This window comes from Mus musculus, chromosome 4 (genome assembly GCF_000001635.26).
Source record: "Mus musculus strain C57BL/6J chromosome 4, GRCm38.p6 C57BL/6J".
Classification (NCBI taxonomy): Eukaryota; Metazoa; Chordata; class Mammalia; order Rodentia; family Muridae; genus Mus; species Mus musculus.
In genome coordinates, this window is record NC_000070.6 from 129,461,184 (window position 1) to 129,488,770 (window position 27,587).

Consider the following 27,587-nt stretch of genomic DNA (forward strand, 5'->3'; position numbering starts at 1 on the left):
GAGAGCTCTGGATTCTCCCCATAGCCTTACTCTGGCTCTGAGGTCCGCAATCGGAGCTTGCTGAATTAGCCTGCAGCAGAACACCAAGGAGCTGCTACGCGGCTGGCTTCACAAAGGGGGGCGGAACTTAACTCCAGGTTCTAAGAACACAACGTCCCAACCCGGCCTCTCCTTTCCTCGCCTCGCCTTCTAATTGGCGGTCTAACGAGCCTGCCGAAATTGGCCCGGAGAGGCCACTGTAGTCAGGGACTACCGGGAAAGCTAGCGGCTGGTTGGTGGGACCCGAGGACAATCTTACACACCATTGGATCGAGAGTTCAGAGGCGGGACAAATCGCATTTGGGACATGGATTGGACAAAGGCCAGACACATTGATGTAGGGGGGCGGGGACTGGGCGGAGAGTTGTCCTTGTGTTAAGATTGGGGCACGCTCATGGGGGCGGAGCCTGAGGGGGCGGTGCCGTGTCGGAAGTCAAAGGTCGGTAAATAGTGGTGATGTCATGCTGGCAAGATGGCGGAAGGGTGAGCTTGGCGTTCCGCTTTCTGGCGTTGGGGGCTTGGGCTTTTCGAGGGATGGGGTACTGGGCCAGGGGTCCCTGTTGGGGACAGGCTGCCGGTGCGGGTGCGGACTGAGCTGGAAGGGCAGAGCGGAGGCGTGGTGCGAGGGCATGGGGAAGCGGCCGGAAAAGCCTCATCTCCGGCCGGAGGCTGGGCTGGAGTCGCCCGGCAGGGCCGTCAGATGTGTCTGTCTTCCACAGGGAGGACGTGGGGTGGTGGCGGAGCTGGCTGCAGCAGAGCTACCAGGCAGTCAAAGAGAAGGTAAGCCGGGCCAGCACCCTTCCCTCGGCAGGGCACCGCGGCCGTCTCCTTGCAACCAACCCCAGCTAGCCCCTGCTTGGGTTTTTTTGAGCTTCTGTGAGGCCATTTACGAGAAAAGGGTAGAACACCACCACTAACAACATCTTACTCTTAAACAGCAATATTTATTAGAATATGTGACAGTCACTACTCACAGACAGGTTGGGAGGATATAGACCTTAGCCAGACAGATAGTCTTGGGCCTCACAAAGCTCAGTCTGGTGTGGAGGCAGTCAAGCAAAATAGTTGCTTAGTTACTGTTGTGAATACCGGGAAAGGGCAGTCCCTAATTGTCCAGACTAGGGAGTCATGAGCATGCCAAGGAAGGTGTAGCCAAGAATCCGGGTAGAGATGAGGATTGCCATATGCGCTGGTACCTGATGGTGCCTATGTGACTGGTTTACAAAGGGATGAGGGGGGGCCAGAGAGTGGAGACCTGGGGAAGTGGCTGTGATTGTGACTAATGCTTGTCCTTGTCCTAGGCAATGCCAGTTGGTGTTCCTGTTTTATCCCACATTCCTTTATTTACAGGCAGCCCAACTAAGTCGTGGGGTAACTAATTACTGTTTACCTCAAGCAAGTGAAGGGAGTCGTGCTTCAGGGCAGACTCCGAGAGGCTTCTGATCTCAAGTCAGCCCAGTACTTTAGGAACGGTTTTTGTTTGTTTGGTTTTTGGTTTTTTGGTTTTTGTTTTTATTTTCTCCTTGCTCCGGGTTCTCCTGGGAAGCCTCCGCTCAAGCTACAGCTCAGCACATCTGAGAATTCCCTGTGCTGGAAGTTTTATTGATGATGGAGAGGCAGGACTTTACGCTAAGGATTAATATGAGACCTCAAGCATGCAAAGAAAGTGTGCTATCCGGCAGGTGTCCTGTCCTGTGAGGACTCCCCGTGTGTTTCGAGGCTTTCAGGAAGAGACTTAATCTCTCCCTTTAGTTCCTTACATTTCTGGGAACTTGGACAAGTTATTTTGTTGTTATTGGTGGTGGTCGTGGTTTGTTTTATTTTGAGACAGGGTCTCATGGTGTATGTCGCCCTTGGCTGCCCTGGGACCATTATGTAGACCAGGCTGGCCTCAGCCTCACAGAGATCCGCCTCCTTCTGCTTCCTGAGTGTTGAGATTAAAGGCGTGTAGCTTATGACTTGGGCAAGTTTGTTTATCTGGTTTCTTCTTCTTCTTCTTCTTCTTCTTCTTCTTACCTTCCTCACTGTGAAATGGCAGTACCTCTCTAATGCGATGTCACGAGGATCACATGATAATATGCAGAACACTCAGACAATATGTGGTCTCTCTGGGTGCTACATAGGCATTCGCTCTTTATTAAGTGACTCAGTAAAACTCAGTCACCGTTTTTCGACTTTTCCCTTGCTCCTCTGCTGCCGTCTTTGCTGCTGGCCATCTCCGCTCCCTTTGGGTCGGTGTCTTCCTGCTCTCTTAGCAAACGTCCTCTCATTTTGAGAGGGGCGTGTAACCTGACTTCCTCTGCTTGCTTCCTTCCCACTCCTGCCTTGAGTCTACTGAGTCCCCATCCAGTGCATCCAAGTTCATGTACAGATCCAACGCGTCCAAGTTCATGTACAGACAGACACAGCACTAGAGAAAGCTCTGCTGCATTGTGTGCTCCCCCGACACGTGCCCTGGTCTCACTTCGTCTAGGCACGCCCCCAACAGACCTTTTCTCCCTCTTATTTTACTCTTCCCCTTGACGTCGGAAACTCTTCCCTCAAGTCTGTGTTCAGCAGCCTGGCATACTTTAAAAATACGACGTCAATAAGCTTGATTTCGGGTTACTCCCTCCCCACCCCTGAAGCCACCACCTGGACACTTATCTGTAATGACAGTCATTTCACACTTGCCAGCTCCACTGGGTACTTTTTAGCCCTTATCTTTCTGGAACTTTCTGCAGCAGTTGGCACTACCATGCTCCCCACCCCACCCTACCCCACCTTTTTTTGAACTGTCACTCTTCCGACTTTTGTGATGTAACTCTCTCCCAGTTCTCCACACCCTTGTGCACTGTGCAGGTTTTTCTTTCCTGACTGTTGAACTCATGTTCCTCTACCTGCCCTTAAAGATGGGCCTCTGAAGATCTTTGTCCTCAGCTCACAACTGTGTGTGCTCTGCATGGTCTGTTGCGCACTTCTCCTTGCAGGTGACGCCTGCTTCTTTCCCTAGACTCTTTGATGCTATGCTCTTACTGGACAACTACTCTTACCGGACTCTGAGTGGCTAAAAATGTGCCAGTCACTAGAGGGACATATTAAAAATGAAAATCTCATTGTGTCCTACATGCTTCACCCTCTTAGTGGTTCCTTATTGTCCCACTGTGTCATGCCAGGTCAGAAGTAGGCAGGCCCATCCAGGAAAAACAAAATGAAAAACCTGAATACTCAAAAACATGCTTTGGCTGGGCATGACAGTGCACATCTGTAATCTCAGCACTTGGGAGGGAGGCGGGGCTGAAGGATCAGACTGCATAGTAAACCTCCTCAAAAGAAAACATTCAGGGGATTGATCCCTGGGAAGTGAGAGGACATGCAAGATGGGGTGAGTACAGGTGCTCCAGGAAGTCGTGTTGCAGTTTTCGAGCACAAGATGAGGAAGTCACACAGCAGGCAGCAGAGGACCAGCTGGCTCAAACTAGCTCTGAAGTAGGTCAGCCAGACAGGCAAACATCACTCATTCCAAAGAAACTTAATGGAGAATCAAAACCCGGAAGAGTGGAACCAAGACCTGAGAGAGAAGCCATTCTTCTGGATTGGGGGGGGGGGGAGGGTCTTTTAATCCCAGCACTTGGGAAGCAGAGGCAGGCGAATCTTGGAGTTTGAGAGAGTGAGATCCAGGACAGTGAGGGATACACAGAGAAACCCTGTCTCGAAAAATTAAACAAAACAAAACACCCATACCAAGTTTTAAAAGCTTGTTTGGAAAATATGTATATGTTTTAACGCTGTTCTGGCTTTGAGATTATTTGTTAGGAGAAAAACAATGGATGACTGAGCGGACTCACTTGTGGGCACATAGTTATGAGACTCAGTCCTTAGTCTAGGGGATCCCAGGGCATAGAATCGCGACAAGTCAGCATTATTCCCAATGTCACTCTTAGGGCTCTTAAGCCACTCATGTTTCCACATACATACGTGGGATGATGGAGTCTGCCAGCTTTGTCCTCCTTCTCTGTCTTCCATAGTCCACGGAAGCTTTGGAGTTCATGAAGCGGGACCTGACAGAATTTACCCAGGTGGTTCAGCATGACACGGCCTGCACCATAGCAGCCACAGCCAGTGTGGTCAAGGAGAAGCTGGCCGTGAGTACTGCCACGCCTCGAGTGACCGCCCCTCACTGAGTGCTCTGCCCTGGGAACTGGGTGGGCAAGGCCCTGTGTGAAAGTCCAGCCCAAATGTATGAATGGCAATTGGTAAACTGCTGTGAGTCTAACCCGTAACAAGCACCCCTTCCTTCATTGGTTTATCTTCATGACTGTGTACTTGTAGCAGCGTGTGTGCCAGATGCTACTGTAGGTCCTGGGTTGCAGATGCGTAGGCAGCTCAATCAAGAATAAATCCTGCTAGAGGCTGGAGAGACGCCTCCTTCAGAGAACTTAAATTCAGTCCCCAGCACCCATGTCAGGCAGCTCACAACTCACAACCACTCTAATTCCAGGGGCTTCAGTGCCCTCTTCTGGCCTCTGTGGAGGGCACCTGCAAATCCATGCATGAATACACACACACACACACAAACTTTTTAAAAAAGAAGAGATAATGTCGATATGTACTAACACTTGGGAGGTGGAGCCTGAACTATATAGCAGAATCTTGTCTTAGCAAAGCAAAATTAATATTATAGTTTTGCATAAGATGTTGCAGTCTGGTCTGCCTTTCAGTTCATTATCCCTGCAAACAGATGGCATGCTGACCCAAGATGGACGGTTGCTTGCACCTCCAGAGGAGTCATTTGCTTTCAACTGTCCCCCTGTCAAACAAGGCTGGCTGTCCATATGTCTGCCCAACATCTGCAGGATATTTTACTTCCTTAGCAATAATAAAAACGTCTGTCAGGTAACATCCTTGACTTATTTATCCACAAAAGACAGACTCAGAGAGGATTCCAGTCTCATAGCCACCAGTGTTAGACCTGGGATTCAACACTGCCACCCATCTCAGCCTTCTCTCCTGCTAGAGTGACATGGATCTTCTTTCAGGGTGTGTGTGTGTGTGTGTGTGTAAATGTGCATGTGCACACGCACACATGTTCATGTGGGTTCACGTGTTTGTGTGCAGATGCCTCTAGAAGCAAGGACGACCTTCGACATTCTGTGGCTGTCCACCATGTTTCTTGAGACAGTGTCTCTCACTGGTCCTGAAACTTGTCAGACTCTTCTCTGCCCTCTGCCCAGTGAGCACCAGGGATCTGCCTGTCTTTGCCTCCCTGTCTCTGTCATCAAACCTAGCGCTTTATACGGCTCTATAGGACTGAACCCAGGCCCTTAGGCCTGTATAGTGAGCACTTTTACCTGGGTCGTCTCCCTAACCCTCCTGACACTTTTTGATCAACCTTGCCTGATATTTTGTTGTAATAACCAACAAATTGAAGCTCTCTTCATGCCTACCTTGGCCACGTTCTACATCCCAGCTGGGACTGGAGGGCTCTAGTTACCTCCTCCAGTCTGAGATGGGAGAAGGGTTTTTCATGTCTCTGCTCATGTCCTCCTCCCATGGTACTAGACCCCAGGTTGCATCCTGCCCCTAGTATACTGTCTTCCTTTCTTTGGTTTTCTCTGCAGACTGAAGGCTCCTCAGGAGCAACAGAAAAAGTGAAGAAGGGGTTATCCGACTTCTTAGGGGTGATCTCAGATACCTTTGCCCCCTCTCCAGACAAAACCATCGACTGTGATGTCATCACCCTGATGGGTACACCCTCTGGCACAGCTGAGCCATATGACGGCACCAAGGTATTCACTGAGCCTTTGCTGGAGATTGAAAACTTCACTTACCGACCTCTGATCATACAAGCAATCATGTGTTCAGGCTAGAAATAGACATAGATTTGTATAATTGGGGAACATGAATAACAAAGTAGGTAATTGCTGTCTTTCTTTTTTTGTTCATTTGTTTGTTTGGGTTTTTTTGAGTAAGTGTTTCTCTGTGTAACAACCCTGTCTGTGTTGCTCTGTAAACCATGCTGGCCTCTGCCTCTCTGCCTCTCTGCCTCTGCCCCTGCCCCTGCCCTCCGAGTACTGGGATCCAAGGAGCTGTATTTCTGGTCCCATGACCTTATTACCCAGAGAGGCCTCTGCTTCCTCCCTGGCTCCTAACCTTCCAGATTGCTGCTGCTGTTGTTCTTTACAAACATGAATAAAGGTAGTTTGAGGATTTTCCTTTTAAAAAAGACATTCCAAATATATTATTTTAAAGAGCTATATAACAAGGTGTTAGCATCTTTCCTAGCCCCTTCTGAGTACCTTTACACGGCTGCAGGTGAGGACTGGTTCACTCTGGTGTTACACATTTGCATCCCTTTCAGCTTCGACCATAGTAAGGGCGCTGAGAACATCTTTGGGCCATAATTTGCTTCACATTCGGGTTCTTTAAGACTAATTTCTGCTAGAAATAAGTGTAGCAGTTAGGATCCATGAGCAGCAGCTAGAGCAGTATGTTTGTATGTCTGCCTCCTGTTGCATGGTCAGTTTTTCTTGAGTTCACAGAGTGGTGCCATGGCGGTCAGGCCTTGTTGCGCCTTACCACATTGAATTCCCATTCCACACTAGCATTACTGGCACTGTTTATGATAAGAGTCTTAAGTTATCAGTGACTCATCACCAGCACTCACTTTCTAATGTTCCCGTGCAGACAGTCCATGCTCTGTGCCTGGGAGGAAGAAGGGGCCTTTCTTTTGTCATCTGAAGTCAGGCTTCCTGTGGCCCTAGTGGAGCATAACTTTATAGGGCACTTGGTAGAATGGCTCTAAAATGTGTTGTTTTTTTCTTTTTTCCTGGGCCTAACCTTGTTCCCTGCTATGTTGGTCTTATACATGCTAAGCAAGTGTCCTACAACTGAATTATATCCCAGCCCAAGATAGCTGTTGATGAAGCACTAATAGTAATAATGGTAATAACTAGGTTTATTCAGACAAGGGTTCTCTGTGTACCTTTGAGTGTCCTGAACTCAGTCTGTTGACCTGGCTGGCCTCAAACTCAAGAAATCTATCAATCTCTGCCTTTGCTGGGATTAAAAGCATGTACCACCATGCTTGGCTACTGTTGATAGGTTTTCTTTTCTCTCTTTTTCTTCCTTTCTTTGTTTGTTTGTTGGTTTGGTTTGGTTTGGATTTTTCAAGACAGGGTTTCTCTGTGTAGTAGCCCTTGCTGTCCTGGAACTTGTTTTCTAGACCAGGCTGGCCTCGAACTCAGATCTGCCTGCCTCTGCTTCCCCAGTACTGGGATTAAAAGCCTGTGCTGCCCCTGCCCAGCTTTGCTGACGGGCTTTTAAATTTTAATTTTATTCTGATATATACTATCACTGTATAGTGTTGGTTGGCCTGGGACTCAGTATGTAGATCAGGCTGGCCTTACACTTACAGAGATCCGCCTGCCTCTGCTTCTCAAGTGCTAGGTTAGTAAAGTGCCACCACTTGGCCTTGTTGCATTTTAATTTGGGGACAATTACATTATCTCACAATTTGCCCTTAAGTTTGGACTTTATTAACATAATTGCATTTGACTTTTTTTTTAATTTCACATATTTCAGAAGGAGTTGTACATATGGTTTTATAACCTGCTTACTATATTTTCTTGGTTCTCAGGATTAGAATATTGAGTAAGAGACTGTTTTTCTGAGGCCTTCCTGAGGGGTTAGCCTCTGTGATCTCTGATCAAACAAGGAGGAGCTGACTTGTAGCTGATTTCATGCACCCACCTCCCCAGAATTTCTGTTCACTCTTGTCTTCTGCTTACAGGCTCGCCTCTACAGTCTGCAGTCAGACCCGGCCACGTACTGCAACGAACCTGATGGTGAGGGGGTAGCAGTGGGTGTGAACTTCTGTGGCACACACATGGGGGGATATAGATCATAGGTTCCTATTTTAGGTGTCATGGACCAAGTAGCCCCTAATACTGGGAACAGAGTAGGACCTGTATGTATCTTATACTCTGTAGGTTAGGCTTCGTCCCTTTTCCTCCCTGAATCTCAAGTATCGTCACCCTAACTCTGTTTCTTGAAGAGGCTTTGCTCTCAGGGCCTCTCATCTTCTCTGTTCAGCTTGTCTGCCATCCTTACTGCTCCTCCAACCCCACCACCACCACGTTCCTGTCCACTATGCCCCATTCTGGAAACTAGAAACCAGAAAGGAGTAAGCCTTCAGACTGTCCATTCCTTCAGAACCAGGCTGCAAAGAGAGAGAAATAAAAGACAAGGAAGCGAGCAGAGTTAGTAAAGAGTGCATTTGACTCCTACAGAATGATGGGTAGTGGGCATCCAGCGGAATGCTCCTAACCTAGCCTGTGGAGCCTAGAAATAATATTTAGGAGTGGAAGGCTAGTCAGGCAAGGGTAAGAATATGTTTGAGGGCTGGAGAGATGGTTCATTGGTTAAGAGCGCCAACTGCTCTTCTGGAGGTCCTGAGTTCAAATCCTAGCAACCACGTGGTGCCTCACAACCATCCGTAATGAGATCTGGTGTGTCTGAAGACAGCTACAGTGTACTTACATATAATAAGTAATTTTTAAAAATATGTTTGAAAATTTAGAAAAAACAGAGAGCCCTTGTTTGGGGACACTAAACCAGAGTTGATGCAGATGTGAGGGCAGCCAGGGAGCGGCTGGGGGGCTTTGTGTGTCAGAGTGAGTAGCTTGTGCTTGGTCATGAAAGACTCACGGTGATGCTTCTAGACTTTTCTTTAGTCATAGAGGCCTTTAAAAATCTGTCAGCAGGCAGGTACAATAGTGGAATCCTATAATACCAGCTACTTGGAGGATGAGGCAGGAGAATTGAAAGGTTGGGACTAGGCTGAGCTATATAATAAGTTCAGAGCTAACTTGGGGCAATTTAGCAAAATCTTTACTGAAGTAAAAATGAAAAGGACTTGGGATATATTTGCCTAGCATATACAAGGCCATAGGTTTAATCTCTACTACCAGGAAAAAGAAAAGGAAGAGAAAAAAACCTGACCAAAATGATGAGCCCAGTGATGGCACAGAAGCCAGCACAGCTCTGAGTCTGAGGCCAGCCTGATGCACACAGTAGGTTCCAGGATAGCCAATGCTGCAGAGAGAAACCTTGCCTCAAATCAAAAAACAACAAATGCTGGGCAGTGGTGGCGCACGCCTTTAATCCCAACACTTGGGAGGCAGAGGCAGGCGAATATCTGAGTTTGAGGCCCACCTGGTCTACAGCATGAGTTCCAGGACAGCCAGGGTTACATAGAGAAACCCTGCCTTGAAAAAAACAAAAGACAAAAAAAACAAAAAACAAAAAAAAAAACCAAAAAACCCAAAACCAACAAACAAACAGTGATGAGCCCTTTCTATAAAATTTTATGGGCTGGAGAGATGGCTCAGCGCTTAAGACTGCTCTCCCAGAGGTCCTGAGTTCAATTCCCAGCAACCACGTGATGGCTCACAACCATCTGTAATGGGGTTTGATGCCCCCTTCTTGTGTGCATGAAGACAGTGACAGTGTACTCACATACATTAAATAAATAAATATTAAAATTTTATGTTACAAGGCCAGGTGTGTTAATGTATGCCTTTATTAATAATCCCATGACTTGGGTAACAGAGGCAAACAGATTTCTGTGAGTTTGAGGCTAGCATGGTCTACATAGCAAATTCCTGGCCAGCTAGGGCTATATAGCAAGACACTGGCTAAAATACACAGACACACATTTCCCCCCCAGTGGACCCTAGCTTTAAAAGCCCACATTGTAGAATTGTAGAGAACTATTGAAGAGTTTGAAGCCGTGTTGTAAAGGATGAGACTAACGGCAGAAGGTAAGGTAGGAGTGTCTAGAGATCCCATGTCAGTGGTAAGGCCAGAGCCTGGATGAAGAGGACAGTGCAGCAGGGGAGCTGAGAAGTAGAATCAGGGTCGGGAGGTAAGGAAGGAGCTGGGATGTCTTCAGGGGTTCCAGCAATAACTAAGTGGGAACATGAATGAGTTTGTGTTATGACAGCAGCTGGATGGGGAGCCCAGGGTAGATTCTGGGTAGCAGAGGAATAGATATTGTCATAAGAGGAGGCTGAAATGATTTAGGGGAGGGCTGGAGAGATGGCTCAGCAGGTAAGAGCACTGACTGCTCTTCCAAAGGTCATGAGTTCAAATCCCAGCAACCACATGGTGGCTTACAACCATCTGTAACGAGATCTGACGCCCTTTTCTGGAAGTCTGAAGTCAGCTACAGTGTACTTATAAATAAATAAATAGATAGATAGATAGATAAATAGATAGATAGATAGATAGATAGATAGATAGATAGATAGATAGATAGATAGATAGAAGAAATTATTTAGGAGAGACTCATGAGCAAAAACAAAGGAAAGAAAAAGGAGGAGCCTAGGCAAGACGAATGTTCAGAGGGGAGGGCAGAGGCTCCTGGTCACATTACCTAAGGGAGGACAGACAGACATGGCCATGACTGACAGCATGCAGAGGACTGAAGTGGCAGCTGACATAGGTGATACTGGAGACTGGAGCCCTTTCTAGAGATTCTGATCTTGGAAGAGCCCACCCACCCCTTCACCTTGCCTCACATTTTCCCCCTTGGACCAAATGGCTTTGGAAAGATCCCTTGTGCTTTCTTTACTGTTCAGGTACAGGCTCAGTGTTCTCTCTAGTTCAGGTGTTCTTTCCCCAGACATAGGGAACTGACTGTTAGTGTCTGTCCCTCTGCAGGGCCCCCGGAATTGTTTGATGCCTGGCTTTCCGAGTTCTGCTTGGAGGAGAAGAAAGGGGAGATCTCAGAGCTCCTTGTAGGCAGCCCCTCCATCCGAGCCCTCTACACCAAGATGGTGAGGATCCCGCCGGCAGAAGCTCCGCTCTGAGCCTGAGGTGTGGGGAAGTGGGAAGGACATGTAATGGGAGACCCTGTACAGCCCCATGGGCCTGTGCTGAGCCAAGAACGGCCAGGGAGAGACTGGTTTACCAGCTTCTGGCAGACAGAGAATGGTGAGAGAAAGACCAGCAAGCTGGTATGGGGGTACTCTTCTCCTTCCTTGGCCGAAGTTTGGCCCAGAAGATGAGTCTGGTTGGAATTAAAGTGGAGTGGAAGTGCTCTGACAATTACTGTAAGCCACATCCTGTGTCTAGACTGCAAGAATGGCTGAGAGCAGACTAGTAACGACTCCATACATCATGCCCAAATTTTCACCTCTATTTTTCTCTCCCTCCAGGTTCCAGCAGCTGTTTCCCATTCGGAATTCTGGCATCGGTATTTCTATAAAGTCCACCAGCTTGAACAGGTATGCTGGGCTAACCCAGGAAGACCACCCTACCCAACGCCCCCACCCCCATCCCCACCCCCAGCCCTGGGGGAAGCAGGCTGGATTTTTGTCAAGACAAGAAAGAGTTGAAGACTATAGTCCTTTCTGGAGTTGCCAAGGGTTCTAGGATCAGACCTGAGAGGAGGGTACCCTAACCTCCTGGTCATTACTCTCCCACCCTCAGGAGCAGGCCCGGAGGGATGCCCTGAAGCAGCGGGCAGACCAGAGTATCTCTGAAGAGCCTGGCTGGGAGGAAGAAGAAGGTAAGAGGCAGTGAATGAGATGCTGACAAATGTGCCTGTGGTTCTCTAAGCCTGCAGAGACATGGCATCCCTGGGGAAAGCCAGCGTGAAACAGTGTAGGAGCGAACAGTCAGAAATGTCACACAGGGCTCGTGGGACCCAGAGTGGGTACAGAAGTCACATGTGCCAGCTGGGACAGCTTGCCGTGTCACACGTGAACCTGCTGCGTTACTGTGTTACATAGTTACTGAGGAGCCTACTAAACATTTAGAGTCCTTCCCCACCAACACCCTTCTACATAAGTCTGCAGGATTGCAGTTCAACAGCCTGGCACTCAAGAGGCAGATCTCTCTGAATTGGAGGCCAGCTTAGTCTACGTAGAGTTCTAGGTCAGCCAAGGTTACATAAAGAGACTATCTCAAAACAACATTTAAAAGACGAGAGAAGGGCTGGTGAGATGGCTCAGTGGGTAAGAGTGCCGACTGCTCTTCTGAAGGTCCAGAGTTCAAATCCCAGCAACCACATGGTGACTCACAACCATCCGTAACAAGATCTGACGCCCTCTTCTGGTGTGTCTGAAGACAGCTACAGTGTACTTACATATAATAATAAATAAATCTTTAAAAAAAAAAAAAGACGAGAGAAGACAAGACTGGCTCAGGATGTGTTAAATACTTACACTGTATGTCCGGCTTCCATTAAGACTTCCTGTGTGCTTAGCCCTTAGCAGAAGCCATTGCCCTTCTCACTGAAGTAGCAGAGTGAGTAATTGCTACCTGCACAGAGTGAGATGAGTCTGGCCCAAACCCAGAGCAGACCCTCTTCCAGGCCTGTCTCAGGCTGTGTGTCACAGTCCAGCTTGGCCACTGACTAGCAGGGATGTCTCTCTGGGCTGGAGCACCGTGCGGGGCACAGGCGAGCCTTCATCATGGGAAACATGACAGGTTGTACATGTTCCTAGGCTGGCTTGGGGCTGACTGAAGTTAGACGCCCTCTTTTCCTGACCTATCTTTCCACAGAGGAGCTTGAAGGCATTGTACCATCTCCAAAAGAGGCAAAGATTCCAAAAGAGACCAAAACTACTACATCCCCTGAAGATGAGCCTGCCCCCCAAAGCCCTTGTGAGGAGACTCCAGTGGAGCCCCCTGCAGAGGCCACCCCATCTGAGAGCAGTGAGAGCATCTCCCTGGTGACACAGGTTGCCAACCCTGCAGCTGCACCGGAGGCGCCAGAGCTACCTAAAGACCTGTCCCAAAAGCTGTTTGAGGCGTCGTTGGAAGAACAGAGTCTGGCTGAGGATGAGGGTGAAACTGGACCCCCACCCCCACCTCCCTCCAAGCCTCTAACCCCTGCAGGCCGAGCCAGTGGCCCAGAACCCAGGCCACCAGCCAGAGTAGAGACCCTGAGAGAGGAGGTGCCCACAGACTTAAGAGTGTTCGAGCTGAACTCAGATAGTGGGAAGTCTACACCCTCCAACAATGGCAAGAAAGGTAGGTCTGGAGGTCTGAGTGCAAACGGATGGATGAGTGGGGCAAGCAAGAGCTGCCACCATGGGTGTAGATGTATCTGTGTCTTCTAGGCAGATCCTGGGAGCAGATAACCTTCATTTGTGGTCATGGAGGGTAGCTACAAACATATTACCATATTTATTAGCTAACATTTACCTTGTCAGTGAATGAAGGATGATGCATTAGGAAATTGTTGGGGTTTTTTGTTTGCTGTGGTTTTGGCTCTGTTGTTGTGGAGTGTTTTGGGGGGTGTTTTGTTTTGTTTTTTACTCTGTATACTGTGTGCATGCAGTGCCCACAGAGTCAGGAGATGGCGTTAGATGTCAGTGTAGGTGCTGTGACTCAAGCCCAGGTCCTCTGTAAGAGCAGCCAGTGTTAACTTCTCAGCCGTGTCTCTAGCCTCTAGCTTTGGCTTTTTGTTTGTTTGTTTGTTTGTTTTGAGACCGGGTTTCTCTGTGCAGTCCTAGATGTCCTGGAACTCACTCTGTAGACCAGGTTGGTCTCGAACTCAGAAATCTGCCAGCCTCTGCCTCCCAAGTGCTGGGATTAAAGGCGTGCGCCACCATTGCCTGGCTTGGCTTTGGCTTTTTGAGACAGCGGCACCTCACTATATACCTCAGGCTGGCCTTAAACTGTAGTTTAAGTTAAAAGGCTTGGCCAAGTGGTAGAACTACAGGAATGAATCACCATGCCCAGCCCAGTAGGGTTCTTTTTTTTTTTTTTTTTAAATAACTATCCACCCCACCAGGCAGAGTGATTTCTTTCTTTTTTTTTTTTTTTTTTTAAAGATTTATTTATTTATTATATGTAAGTACACTGTAGCTGTCTTCAGACACTCCAGAAGAGGGAGTCAGATCTCGTTACGGATGGTTGTGAGCCACCATGTGGTTGCTGGGATTTGAACTCCGGACCTTTGGAAGAACAGTCGGGTGCTCTTACCCACTGAGCCATCTCACCAGCCCCAGTAGGGTTCTTAAAATCAGCAAAATGGAGTTTATGCTGGGCCTGTGCTGTCACATGGTTTTTTTGTTTTGTTTTGTTTGTTTTGCTTTTTTTTGAGACCAGGTTTTTCTGTGTAACTCTGGCTGTCCTAGAACTCACTTTGTAGACCAGGCTGGCTTCAAACTCAGAAATCCGCCTGCCTCTGCCTCCCAAGTGCTGGGATCAAAGGCGTAAAGGTGTGCGCCACCACGCCCAGCCTGTCACATGGTTTTTGTTTACCTACTCACAAGCCTCAGGTCCATATTCTCCTTGGTTTACAGATGAGAAAAGTGATGTCTAGAAATGTTAGATAACTGTTTAAAGTTGCTATGACTGAGAAGTGGGAAGCCTAGCTGTAGACTCAGGCTGTGTTGGCCTTGAGTCTGTGATCATGCCCTTACCTTACCTTACACTTGGCCCATTGTAGCCTTTTAAACAATTCAGCTTTGCCCCTATTGGGGGTTCCTGTAGTGTTGATGTTAGAGCTCTTCTACCTGTGGAGTCCTGGGGAAGTCAGCTTCTCTAAGCCTTTTATTGTGAACCTTGGAGACACACCGTGGACCTAGCCTGAGGGGTGAAGTGGATGCCCGAGGGCCTCCGGTGAGCCCATTCCAACAGCAGGGCTTTAGCTATATCTGAGTAATGGAGTCTTCGGCTAGAGACCATGTTTACTTGAAAGAACAACCTTGTGAACTCCAAGAATTAAAGGCAAGGGTAGACTGCCACCCCTTGACAGACATGCTGCCATAAAGTTTGCCTGCAGCAAGATGACAGTTTGCTGCAGGAAATGGCAAATGGGCTTGCCACGGCCTCCGCCCGTCAGGAGCATCAGTTCGTGCACTTGCTCCTTGACGGACACTTGCAAGTCTCCAGTCTGTGTGACAGAGCTTCTGTCCTGCTTTGTGCAGGGAGGTCATCCATTGAGCTCCTGCTCTGTATGAGACATAGGACGGGGCGGGGCAGCAGGCACAGGCTTTGTGACGAAACATGAGCTGCATGGGACAGGTCTGACACTGGAGGCATTCAGAGTGGTTCACCAAGGAGACAGGTGGAGAGTTGTCGCGGGTGCTGGGGGCTTAGTTCAGCTGGAGGGGCGTGTTTAAGAGGTGATGACTACAGCTCCCATCCCATCTTTCACAAGTAAAGGAGACACAGAAGAGTGGGAAATTTGGTTCTCTTTTGTTTGTTTGTTTTTTGGGACTGGATCTCATTGTGTACTCCTTACTGGCCTGCAGCTTGCTGTGTGAACCAGGCTGGCCTGGAATTTACAGAGCTCCATCTGTCTCTTCCTCCTAAGTGCTAGGATTAGTACACCTAGCCAGAGTGGGTTGCTTTTGGGTTTTTCTTTTTTAAGATTTATTTATGTATATGAGTACACTGTAGCTGTCTTCAGACACACCAGAAGAGGGCATCAGATCTCATTACAGATGGTTGTGAGCCACCATGTGGTTGCTGGGAATTGAACTCAGGACCTCTGGAAGAGCAGCCAGTGCTCTTAACCACTGAGCCATCTCTCCAACCTGAGTGGGTTCTTAAATAGTAATTGAGCATCATGCGCTGGACTCGGAGGCTCAGACTGAGCGCCAAAAGCAGCAGCGCCCAGAGGCTCTGCTCACTCAAAAGCTGTGGGACTGCAAGAAAGTCACTGCTCCTCTCCAAGCCCCTGCTTTCTCTTCTGCAAATGGAGATTGTTTCATGACAGTCCTCACTCAGGGAAGCAGCTTTGGGAGAGCCCTGCCCTGGGGAAATGAATGTTCTCTGTGATAAACACCATGATCAAAAGCAATCTGCTAGAGTTTTGTTTTATCTTACACTTCCAAGTAACTGTCCATCTCTGAGGGAAGTGATTCAAACTTCAGGGCAGGAGAAGCCATGGAAGGGTGCCGCTTATTGGCTTGCTTTCCGTGGCTGGCACAATCTACTTCCCCGCCACCCCTTTCCCTTTCTCCCTCTTGTTCTGGCCCTGCTCACCATGGCCTCACTCACTTCCAGCACCCCCCCTCATCGCTTCTAGCCACTCCCCCCACTTTCTGGCCCTGCGCTCCATAGGTTTTTTTTATTTGTTTCTCATTGTGGATGGTTGTTAGCCACCATGTGGTTTCTGGGATTTGAACTCATGACCTCTGGAACAGCAGTCAGTGCTCTTAACCACTGAGCCATCTCACCAGCCCCACAGTCTGCTTGTGTAACTCAGAACCACCTGCTCAGAGGTAGCACTAGTTAACGGTGGGCTGGACCTTCCCGCACCAAACAAGAAAACACCCACAGAGTGGCCAGGCTGAGAGAGAGGGACAGTGTCTTCACTGTGGTTCCTTCTTCTAGATGACCCTGACCCCAGCTGCATCAAATTGGCCAAAGAAAACAAAATGTAATCACCACTGGTAATGACAATCTCTTTCTTTTCTGTATCTAGACCTGTGTTAAGCACTGGATATGCCTGTCATTATTGATTCACAAAGCCCTCTAAGATCTGTGCAGTTCCCTATTTTTCTACTGGTAAAAAACTACAGAGGCGGCTGGGTAGTGGTGGGTAGTGGTGGTGCACACCTTTAACCCCTGCTCTGGGGAGGCAGAGGCAGGCAGATCCCCGAGTCCCAGGAAAGCCAGGGCCGTTCTCTGTTATACAGAGAAACCCTGTTGGGGAGGAGGTGAGCAGGGGAACCCACGAAGGTAGAAAGGTACCTCAGTGGCTAAGAACACTTGTTCTCCCACAGCGCCTGAGTTCAGGTGCCAGCAACCACCCAGCCTCTCAAAGACACTGTGACTCCAGTTTCAAGGGACCTGGTCCTCTCTCTCCCCTAGGCTTTGTGTCAGCTGCACTCACATGAACTGACACACATAGAGAGACATAAAAATGATGATAAGATTGGAAAGAAAAGCCCATCAGCCCCCTGGGGAGTGAAGAGGGAGATCACACTGAAGCTGGTGACACAGTCTGTAGAAAGGTAGAGGAGTTCTCAGGGGGCCTGCCAGGTGGGGGTTGTGGTCATGGACTTCAGGTAACTTACACCTTCTCTGTTGTACCACCCCACCCTGCACTGTGGTCTATTTGTGAGTTAGGATCTTACTGTGTACCCCAGACTGTCTTCAAATCCTCCCTCTTTTTTTAAAGATTCATTTTAGTCTTTATATCTCTGTATGTAAGCTTGTGCATATTCAGGTGTCCCTGAAAGCCCTGATGGAATCAGATCCCTTGCAGCTCAAGTTAGAGATGTTTGTGAGCCACCTGATGTGGGTGCTGGAATCTAAACTCCTGTCTTCTGTAGAGCAGTAAGCCCTCACAACCACTGAGCCCCATCCCCAGCCTTGGCCTTGAACACCTGATCCGCTTGCCTCTGCCTCCTAAGCGATGGGATTGCAGCTATGTGCATCGGGCCTGGTAACCCCTGTGCTTCTGCCCAGCCATGGTTCTTTGTTTCATCATAGGTACAGGTTAGCTGAAAGTTGGGATTAATCATAATTCAAGTTTAGCCAGGTAAAATAAGAAGAAAAACATCCAAGGATATGAAAGAAATAGAAGCCGGGCCTGCTGGTGCAGCTGTGTAATCACTGTCATCCTTGGCTACAGGAGACCTTGTCAGGGCTATGGGGTGGAGGCAGTCAGAACAGTAGTTTGTTAGCTCTTATCAAAGGCATGGAATAAGGGATAGGATGGATTCCTGGCCCCTAAGAGCATTAGGTATGCATGTGGTACACATACATACACACAGAGGATTCATACACATAAAGTCTATAATTTGGTTTGTAGGGATGAAGAGATGGCTCAGCAGTTAAGAGCATATACTACTCTTGCAGAGGACCTGGACTTAGTTCCCATTGCCCACATCTAAGGAGGATTGAGGCTACCTGTAACTCCAGCTCCTGGGATCTGATGTCCTCTGACCCCTCTGTCTGCACTCAGGCACAAACCCACACACAAGTACACACGGTTAACAGTAGATAGTTAAGGCCAAGCATATTGGCATGAGCCTTTAATGCCAGCACTTAAGAGGGCGAGGCGACTGACTCTCTGAGTTCCAAGCCAACCTGGTTCAGGACAGCTACACAGTGAAAGCCTTTCTACAAACAAACAAACAAACAAACAAATGTAGTAACTCTTTAAAAAAGTAAAATTTTGATTTTTTTATTGGATATTTTCTTTATTTACATTTCAAACGTTATCCCCTTCCCTGTTTTCCCTCCCAGAAACACCCTATCACGTCCTCCCTCCCCCTGCTTCTATGAGGGTGTTCCTCCACCCACTCACCCGCTCCCACCTCCCCACCCTCAATTCCCCTACATTGGGGCATCTATAGAGCCTTCATAGGAAAAATTTTGATTTCTGATACCCAAGGTTATCCTCTGGTCTACACACATATGTACACATGTACATGAGAGCAGATGATCAGATAAGGATTGGAAACGACAGGACTGACCTGTGACTGGGGCTTTTTTTTTTTTTTTAAAGATTTATTTCATTTATAAGAGTACACTGTGGCTCTCTTCAGACACACCAGAAGAAAAGAGGGCATCAGATCCCATTACAGATGGCTGTGAGCCACCATGTGGTTGCTGGGAATTGAACTCAGGACCTCTGGAAAAGCAAGCAGCCAGTGCTCCTAACCGCTGAGCCCTCTCCCCAGCCTGTGACTGTGCTCTTAAGCACCTCTGTGCTAGCTTGCACACACAGCCTGAGGTAGGACACACCCCAAAACAAGTGACGGGAAGCCAGTGTAACTCAAGACAGGAACAGTGGAAACAGGACAGGTTGCGGGAGGTTTCTCTCTGTGGTACTAGAAACTGAACCCAGGACTTGGCAAATAGCTAAGGGTAACCTTGAACTTTTGATCCTTCTTGCTTTCTACCTGTTTCCCAAGTGTTGGGATTACAACTGTATGACATCATGAGCCAGTTTACATGGTGCTGGGGTCCAACCAAGGCAAGCATTGAACTGACTGAGTTATATCCTCACTTCTTTTGTTTTAAGAAAGGATCTCAAGCCAGGTGGTAGTGGCACACGCCTTTAATCCCAGCACTCAGGAGGGAGCAGAGGCAGGCGGAGCTCTTGAGTTCTGAGGGCAGCCTGGTCTACAGAATGAGTTTCAGGACAGTCAGGGCTACACAGAGAAACCTTGTCTCAAAAAAACAAAAAAAGGCAAAACAACAAAAGAATCATAATAGCCTAGGCTGGCCTTTTTTGTTTGTTTGTTGGTTTGAGATAGGGTTTCTCTGTATAACCTTCACTGTCCTGGAACTTACTCTGTAGACCAGACTGGCCTCAAACTTAGAGATATACCTGCTTCTAACTCCCAGGGGCTGGGATTAAAAACATGTGACACCACTACCAGGCCTTAAGATTTTTTTTTTTAATTATTTAGATTTATATTTTATGTGTGTCAGTGTCTGCCTGCATGTATGTGTGTGAACCACATGCATGCATGGTGTCTGAAGAGGCCAGAATAGTGCTTCGAATCCCCTGGAACTGGAATTATAAAGATGGCTGTGAGCAGCTGTGTGCCAACTTGGATCTGAACCCCAGTTCTGAATAAGAGCGGCACGTGCTCCTAACTCCTGAGTTCTCTCTCCAGCCCCCTCTTTATGTGCCCATGAGTTCAGGGAGCTGCAGAAGAGGTGTCAGCTACCCTGGAGCCTCCTGATGTGGGTGCTGAGAGATGAGCTGAGGTCCTCTGTAGGAGTAGTACAGTCCTTAGTTGCTGGACCATCTCTCCTTCCTGAGCCTTGCTTGAACTCTTGATCCTCCTGCCTCTGCCTCTCAAGTGCTGGGATTACAAGTGTGTGTCACCACTTATATACATGCTATACTTTGTTCTTAGTCATCTTTCTCCCTGATAGAAGAAAACCTTAAAAAGTAAGATTATATACCCGACTATGCTGCATAGTGGACCCAAGTCTCCAAAACTCAAGGCCTGGCTATGGGGGCTGTGTGTAATGGAAGGGAAAGGGGGAAGCTTGGGTACTGACTCCTTTTCCATCTGACACCCACACCACATTTCAGCTGCCAGGCTGGCTCTGTGTGCAGCAGGACTGTGCCAGATTGTGTTTGCCTCTTCAGCCCCTCAGCAGAGCAGGGGAGGAAGTTGGGATGAGTGTGTGCCCTATGGCTCTGGGTTAAAGGCCTACTTCACTATTACCTGTGGAACCTGTTTTTAATCTCTATCTGAGGAAGTAGAAAAACAGTGACACAAAAAGGTAACTGGGCAATAGACCCCCAGGTTAGTAATCACCAAGAAAACAAAAGTCTTAATGTTCTTAAACAAATCTTGTAACTTGCCCTCTGTGACAGAGGGGACAGGTGGCTCATGGCCGTGCTACTGAGTCTTCCTTCTGTCCATTGTAAATTGGGACTGTTGCTCAGAGGGCAGATGTGAAATGCTCCCAAGAGCTAGTTGATGAGTTTCTGCTTCTAGAAGGGTCTGCTCTAGCATATAAGCCCGAAGAGAGCTTCAGGGTCCAGAGATGAGGGGAGGCTCTCGTGGCCACAGCCTAGCTTAGCCAGGAGCCTGGCTTTTGACCCACAGGAAGCCAACCACGCTGACAGATAAGCATGTCCTGAAGCCACAGTACCAGGAGGCTCCATACAGGATCAGAACTTGTCTTGGTTATAGGTGTGCTCTGACTTGCAGTGGGACATGTAAATTACTTACCTCTGAGACAAGGCTTTTGAAAGAAATATATGGCCCTACTTCTCCATTTGTCAAACATTCATTGCATTTCAACATGTAAGTGCACGTGACACTTACTTCTCAAACAGCAGCTCATTTCTTTGTAGAGTTAGCCAGGAAATCTAATACAGGATCCTGGGCTACACCTGGCCTGCTGAGTGAGTGCAGGGGGGAGAAGAATCTGTGTCCTAGCAAGCTTCTCCAGGGGTCTTTGCAAAGACAGTGGTTTACCCCGAACTACATTTGAGACTGGATCTCATGTTTCATCGGCTGGCTTTGAATTCACTAAACAGTAGAGGGTGACCCCTTGACCTTCTGACTCCTAAGTGCTACAAGGGTGAGCCACTGCCTGGATTTTTCAGTACTGGGGATTGGACTTAGGGCTCTGTGCATGCCGAGTGCTGCACCAGCCAAGCCCCGTCCCCAGCTTTTCTCTCGGCGGGATTTGAATAATTAGCAGTTCAGAGTAATTACCCAGGACTACACAGTAGGTGTAATGGTCATATGTACTATAGAACAGCACATTTTGCAGTTCATGCCTTACTGATAATTATAACATGAATGGTTTCAATATTGCCTAGAAAAAGCCATGCCTGAGTATGTTTAAAGTAGTCGCTTTGTATGAGGAGGGCCAGGTCAGACTGTAAGTTCTTTGGACTGTGGAGTCTGCTGCCGTGGCTGAGCTCTGCTGTGAACACATGGAAGTATCATAGACAACATGTAAACAGACACACAGATGGGATCAAAAATGTTTTTAAAGACTTGATTTTTTATTTTTTGTTTTTTCCAGACAGGGTTTCTCTATGTAGCCCTGGCTTCGCTGTCCTGGAACTCAGTCTGTAGACCAGGCTGGCCTCAAACTCAGAGATCTGCCTGCCTCTGCCTCCTGAGTGCTGGAATAAAGAGGTGTGCGCCACTGCCTGATGACCTTAAAGTTCTTATTTTTGAGACAGTGTCTCACTGTCTCAAAACACCAAGAAAAGGGATGTACCACTATACGTATGTAGTTTTTAATTTTTTAAAGATTTCCTAAATATGAGTGTTTTGTCTACATGTATGTCAGTGTCTGACCTGCATGTCTGGTGTCCTGGGAGGTCAGAGGAGGCCCTGGATTCCCTGGAGCTGGACTTAGGGAACATTGACTGCCATGTGGTTGCTTAGACTAGGATCAGGGTCAAGAATAGCAAGTACTTGTAAGCACTGAGCCATCTCTCCTCTGTGTGCGCGTGCGTGTGCGTGTGCGTGTCTGTGTGTGTGTGTATGTGCGTGTGTGTGTTGGTTGGGTTGGTGCATCAGTACAGCCTTTCTAGCTAGAAAAGTAGGTTGGGTCCCCTGGAGCTGAAGTGGCTGGTGGTTGTGAGGTGCTTAATTTGAGTGCTGGAAACTGAACTCAGGTTCTCTGCAAGCGCAGTATACATTCTTTACCACTGAGCTTTCTCTCTGCCCCTCCCTTCTTTCCTGTGTGTGTGTGTGTGTGTGTGTGTGTGTGTGTGTGTGTGTGTGTGTGTGTGTGTGTGTGTACCTGTGCATGGACAAGTAGAAACACCTAGTGAGTTGGTTCTTTCTTTCCATCATATGTGTTCTGAGAATCAAACTCGGGCCAGGCCGTGGTGGCGCACGCCTTTAATCCCAGCACTCGGGAGGCAGAGGCAGGCGGATCTCTGAATTCGAGGCCTGCCCGGTCTACAAAGTGAGTTCCAGGACAGCCAGGGCTATACAGAGAAACCCTGTCTTGGAAAAAAAGAAAAAAGAGAGAGAGAGAGAGAGCATCAAACTCAGGTTGTAAGACTTGACAACAAGGGTCTTTGCCCACTAAGCCATCCTGCTGGCCCCTGTGTTCCATAGAAACAGTGGATTGAATTTGATCCATGGACAATAATTGTCCAACTGCTGACTTAAACAAAAGGTCTAATAATACTAGGTTTCGACTTGATGTTCTGGGCACCAGAGACTATATAAGAAAAAATTACATTCCTCTCTTCTTGGAGCTCTTTATACTCCCTCTTCTATTGGACAGTAAGCATAGTTAGCCTGTTATATGTTGCAAAATAAATGCAGTGGAGAAAAAAGAGCAGAGCGAAGGGAAAGGTTGTGACTTAAAAGAAGGTAGTAGAGTGTGCCTAGCTCGCAGTTTGAACCTCAGCACTGTACAAACCTAGCACATATCTCACATTGGAATCCCATCACTTAGCAAGTAGACCTATGGGAATCTTCACATAGTGAGGTAAAGCAGGGACACTTGTCACCCTGTCTCAAAGAATTGTACATAGGATAAAATAGGCTTGTCAGCTTGGTAGTGCTTCAAGGCCTGGAGTTCCAGGCCAGCCAGGGCTAAAGTTTCTCAAGGAGAGGCAGGGCAGCTTTTATTTCACCCTTAGAGGACAGAGAGAGAGAGAGCACTTGTGCCAGAGCATGGATATGAGGTCAGAATAGTCTGTCTCTAGAGCCATCTCATCAGCTCTGATTTTAAAGCGGGGGAAGGGGAGGTCTCACCCTTAGACTCAGGAAGCAGGATCAGGTGGAGCTGTTTAAGTCAAGGACAGCCTGGTGACAACTGAAGGTATATATATGGTGAGACCCTGCTCAAAAAAAAAAAAAAAAAAAAAAAAGGCAGGTTGGCCTAGAAAACTCTAGTCAGGGCTGATCTTGGACTCCTGCTCCTTCTGCTTCTGCCTCCACGCCTTGCTTTATGCAGTCCTGGGCACAGAACCCATGGCTTTGTTCATGTAGGTAAACACTGAGCTATAGCCCTGAGTGTATAGAGTATGTTGTTTGGGATCTTAACTAGACCTTGGGTGTGTTACATGTTTTACTACTGAGCTACGCTACTGCTTCCAGGATTTTTCCTAAGATCATTGAGCCCAGGGCTGGAGAGATAGATGGCACTGACTGCTCTTCCAGAAGTCCTGAGTTCAATTCCCAGCAACCACATGGCAGCTCACACCATCTGATGCCCTCTTCTGGTGTGTCTGAAGACAGCAACAGTATGCTTACACATAAGATAAATAAATCTTTAAAAAAAAAATCATTGAGCCCAACACGAACAGGTAAACGAGTGTGTGCCTAGCTAAGTCTTTAGACACTCCCTCCATGTCACACGCTGCTAATTACACGTGGCTTGTGATTCCAGGCTCAAGCACGGACATCAGCGAGGACTGGGAGAAGGACTTCGACTTGGACATGACTGAAGAAGAAGTGCAGATGGCCCTTTCCAAAGTGGATGCCTCTGGTGAGGTGAGTAGGTCTAACTAGCAGGACAGGCTAGTCCATGGGCAGCAGGGTAGAGGTGCTTTGCCAACAAACCTTGCCACCCAACCCCTTGAGGGCAGATCCCTACATCTATCTGAGCTAATGCTTGCAGGAAGGGAAACAAGGCTTTCCTATCCAGCTGGTAGCAGTTACCATGGGGATCTGCTGCTGACCAATTCTAGGATGTGTGAATGAATGAATTCTTAACCTTAACTCCATCAGAGTCACCCAAGGAATAAGAAAAAGCAAACACACACCCATGCTGAGCACAGTGTGGCAGCACACACGCCAGTGTGATCCCAGTGCTCAGGAGAAGCAAGGGGAGGTCACTACCCAGAGTTCATAGGTCACGGGTTAAATAGAGATACAGGGATGCTGAGCACTGGCTGGTCCTGGCCTTGGAGACAGAAGGCCTTGCACGGAGTCTAACATCTCTTTCCTCATCTGAAATACAAGGTTGATAGTAGCTGTCTTAGAAGCTGTAGTGAGGTAAACTATATAACCACTGTAAGTGGGGTGCCTGTCATCTGATGTCACTCAGACACTAGTGACGGAGTTTAAGTTTCAATGTGCTTTTTTATTGTTTTTATTCTTTACTACCTCCCCATTTCTGCCAGAAATGGCATAGCACACCTTTAATCCTACCACTCAGGAGACAGGGGCAGACAGATTTCTTGAGTTGTGGTTCAAAGCCAACCTGGACAACATAGTGAATTCTAGGACAACTAGGGCTGCACAAGATATTTGTCTCAAAGCAAAACCAAAAGTAGGCAGTTTAGAGAGACGGTCTGCCTGTGAGCCTCAGTCTGTATATATGGCCCTCTCTCCTTTCTCTCTCCCCCCCTCCTCTCTTCCTTTTCTTTCTTTCCTGAGTGGGAAGGGTTATCACTGACTTAAGTGTAGCCCAGGTTGGCCATGAGTTTGCATCAGTCCTCTTGCCCCAGCTTCCTGAGTGCTGGGATCGCAGGCATGGACCAATAGGCTCAATGATAAGGATCTGGTTGGTTTTTCATTTTGAAAAGCTGGGGCATTAATGCAGTCACTATTGCAGAGGCCTCTGTGATGTCCTATGAAGGACTTGCTAGCTTATGTCTTTTAGCTCTCTTTAATTCCGAATATGCTTGGCTAGGAATATGGTTCTGTGGTAGAGCACTCACCAAAGCATTCAGGAGGTCCTGAATTTGATGCAAACATACAACAAAACCCGACTCTCAGTGCACCTGCCCTCCCACCCCCAGCCCCCCTAGAGCAGGACTCAGCTGAGAACAGGGCAGCAGTGACAAGGAAGTTAGAATAAGACGCCCTAGAGAAACCCTGTCTCAAAAAAAAGAGAGAGAAGCCCTGTGCAGAGAGAACACACCCTGGCCTTTCAAGTCAATAAAAGAGGGAACAGTTTTAGCTGGGTGGTGGTGGCATAGCCCTTTAATCCCACCACTCCAGGAGGCAGAGGAGGCAGATCTCTGTTAGTTCAAAACCAGCCTGATCTATACAGCAAATTCCAAGACAGCCAGGGCTACACAGAGAAACCCTGTCTCAAACAAAACCAGTAGGACAACAACCAAAAGTAGACAATAGCCTTGCAGCTCCGGAGCCCCTCACAGTTCTTGGCCTTTGCTCAGCAGGGAACAATCTCTCTCCTTTAGGGACTGACTCCTCCGAAGGCATCCCATGCAGAGTTGAGTGTAGTTAGTGGAAATATTTCCTTTGGATCTGAAGCCATCAAAGCAGCAAGCCTCTCTCTCAGGCAGCATGCATCTGTGTTACATTCCCTAAAGCCAAGGATTGTTGTGGGGACGGCCCGGTCCAGTGGTTACCTAGCTCAGTGGGGACGGTGGGCTCTGGGCGTGAGTGTGTTTGTGTTCTCAAAGTCTCCTCATCTTTGCAGCTGGAAGATGTAGAGTGGGAGGACTGGGAATGAGAGAAGCCAGAGCAAGCAGCTCCCCCACCCTCGGCACATCCCACCTCCCTCGCTCGCTAGTCTCGGCCGGACTTGGAAGACACTGAGAATGTCCCCCCCAATGGCCTCCGCCATCCAGAACTTGGTACATATTCTGGTGGCTCCCTGCTGGCCCTCTGCTCACACCTTGAAAGAGCCTTTTCAAATACAGATCCAGAAGTCTGATTTGTGCCAACCTTAGGATGACCTAAGGGGAGGACCCCGTACCCCATCACCGGAGAGCCTGCATTTCCCTGCTATTGTAGGGATTCCTACTGGGAGACCTCGAGGGGTAGCTGTCTCCTGCAGAGACAAGAGCCGAAGCACTGGTCTCATTGAAGACGACACGTACTACCCCATAAGCTAGTAAGCCAGCAAGAAAGGCCATGCCACCTGCCCTTGACTACACAGGAACAGTGAACAGCATTTTCGTTCCTGACCCAATGAGAAAGAGGCACTCATCTCTGACCCAATGAGAAAGAGACACTCATCTCTGGGAAATGTGCCTCTCTGGAATCTCCATCCCAACCATTTCCTGTTCTTGGGAAGGTCCTACGGGCTTCAGAATCTTAAGACCACACCTTGACTCACCTCTAACCCACGCCGGGATATCCCTACACCTTCCCAGGGCTTTTATGTCAGATGCACCCAAGTCCTTAGCCCATCTGTGCCACTGCAAGAGTCTGCTCTTGTATTTCTTTCCCTCCCCGAGAAGGGAGGGAGCCACTTTCAGGCCCTCCGGTGTGTTGCCTGGTAGGATAACTGCTCCAAGCAGCTACCTACCTTGACTCCCATAGCTTAGGACACAAGCCAGCTCTGAGCTACATGAAGTAATGAGCAGAGATGAGTACTCACAGTCCATCACCAGGCCAGCTTCTCCTCAGCCCTCTGTTCTTGAAGGGGTGTGCTGGGGCAAGCATCCTGAGACTCCTGTCTCCTGCAGAGGCCCTCCTTCCTGAAGACAGTCAGCCTGGGGCTCTTACCCTGAGACAATGAGGGCCGCATGAAGATCTGGTGCTGCGCGGATGCTGCCCTGGTGATGCTGTGTGCTGGGGCATCCACCAGTGACTCATTTAAAGGGGCTTGGTCAGGGTTGCTGTGAATTGTAGGCACTGCAAACCTTCAGTGAAGGGGGTAGGGTGGACAAAATGCTAATTTTTTTTTTTGATGGGATGGGTTTTTCTCTTTGTAATTATTTTAATTAACTTTTTGGTTGTTTGTGCAATATTATATATTTTAAATTATAATGCATCTCCCCAGAGTATTTTGTAGCTGGGAAAAGAAAAAAAAAGTAAAGAAAAAATTCTAACAGCTGTTAGTTTTGTAATTAAAAAGGAACAAAAATAAAAAGTTTGTCCTGAACCTTTTACAGATTTGCCATAACAGCATTAAAGTGATTGAACAGAAGCGGAAGTGTCCGGGGATGTTTCTGTCCCCCTCGGCAGAGGCTCCCACAGCTGCAAGCATACTTTTGGCCTCATAGGTGGGATCCAGCCTGGGTGCTAAGGATGCCCCGTCTCTTCCTGACTCAGCTTGGCCTCTGGTTTGAGAAAGGTTTGGGCCCAAGCAGCTTCTCACCAAGCCAAGGAGTCAGGAGGTCAGGCCTGCATTCCAGGTGCGTTGGCTTTTATCTGGAAAGCGAGTTGTAGCACCTGAGTGGTTCCACGGGCTCACCTTTC

At 48.1% G+C, this 27,587-nt stretch overlaps 1 protein-coding gene across 2 annotated transcripts; it reads left to right on the plus strand.

The window, feature by feature from the left end:
* Positions 1-495: 495 nt before the first annotated feature.
* Positions 496-27,315, plus strand: Bsdc1 (BSD domain containing 1). Of its 2 annotated transcripts, NM_133889.2 has the most exons (11): positions 496-522; positions 759-819; positions 4,047-4,163; positions 5,640-5,807; positions 7,811-7,865; positions 10,744-10,859; positions 11,241-11,309; positions 11,515-11,593; positions 12,592-13,062; positions 23,854-23,957; positions 25,858-27,252. In NM_133889.2, the coding sequence occupies exons 1-11, from the start codon at positions 512-514 to the stop codon at positions 25,888-25,890; spliced, it is 1,284 nt and encodes a 427-aa protein (NP_598650.2). In that variant the 5' UTR covers positions 496-511; the 3' UTR covers positions 25,891-27,252. The 2 variants fall into 2 exon arrangements, with proteins under 2 accessions (NP_598650.2, XP_006502693.1); XM_006502630.3 differs by lacking the exons at positions 496-522; positions 759-819 and adding an exon at positions 3,320-3,403 and having other exon boundaries at positions 25,858-27,315.
* Positions 27,316-27,587: the final 272 nt, after the last annotated feature.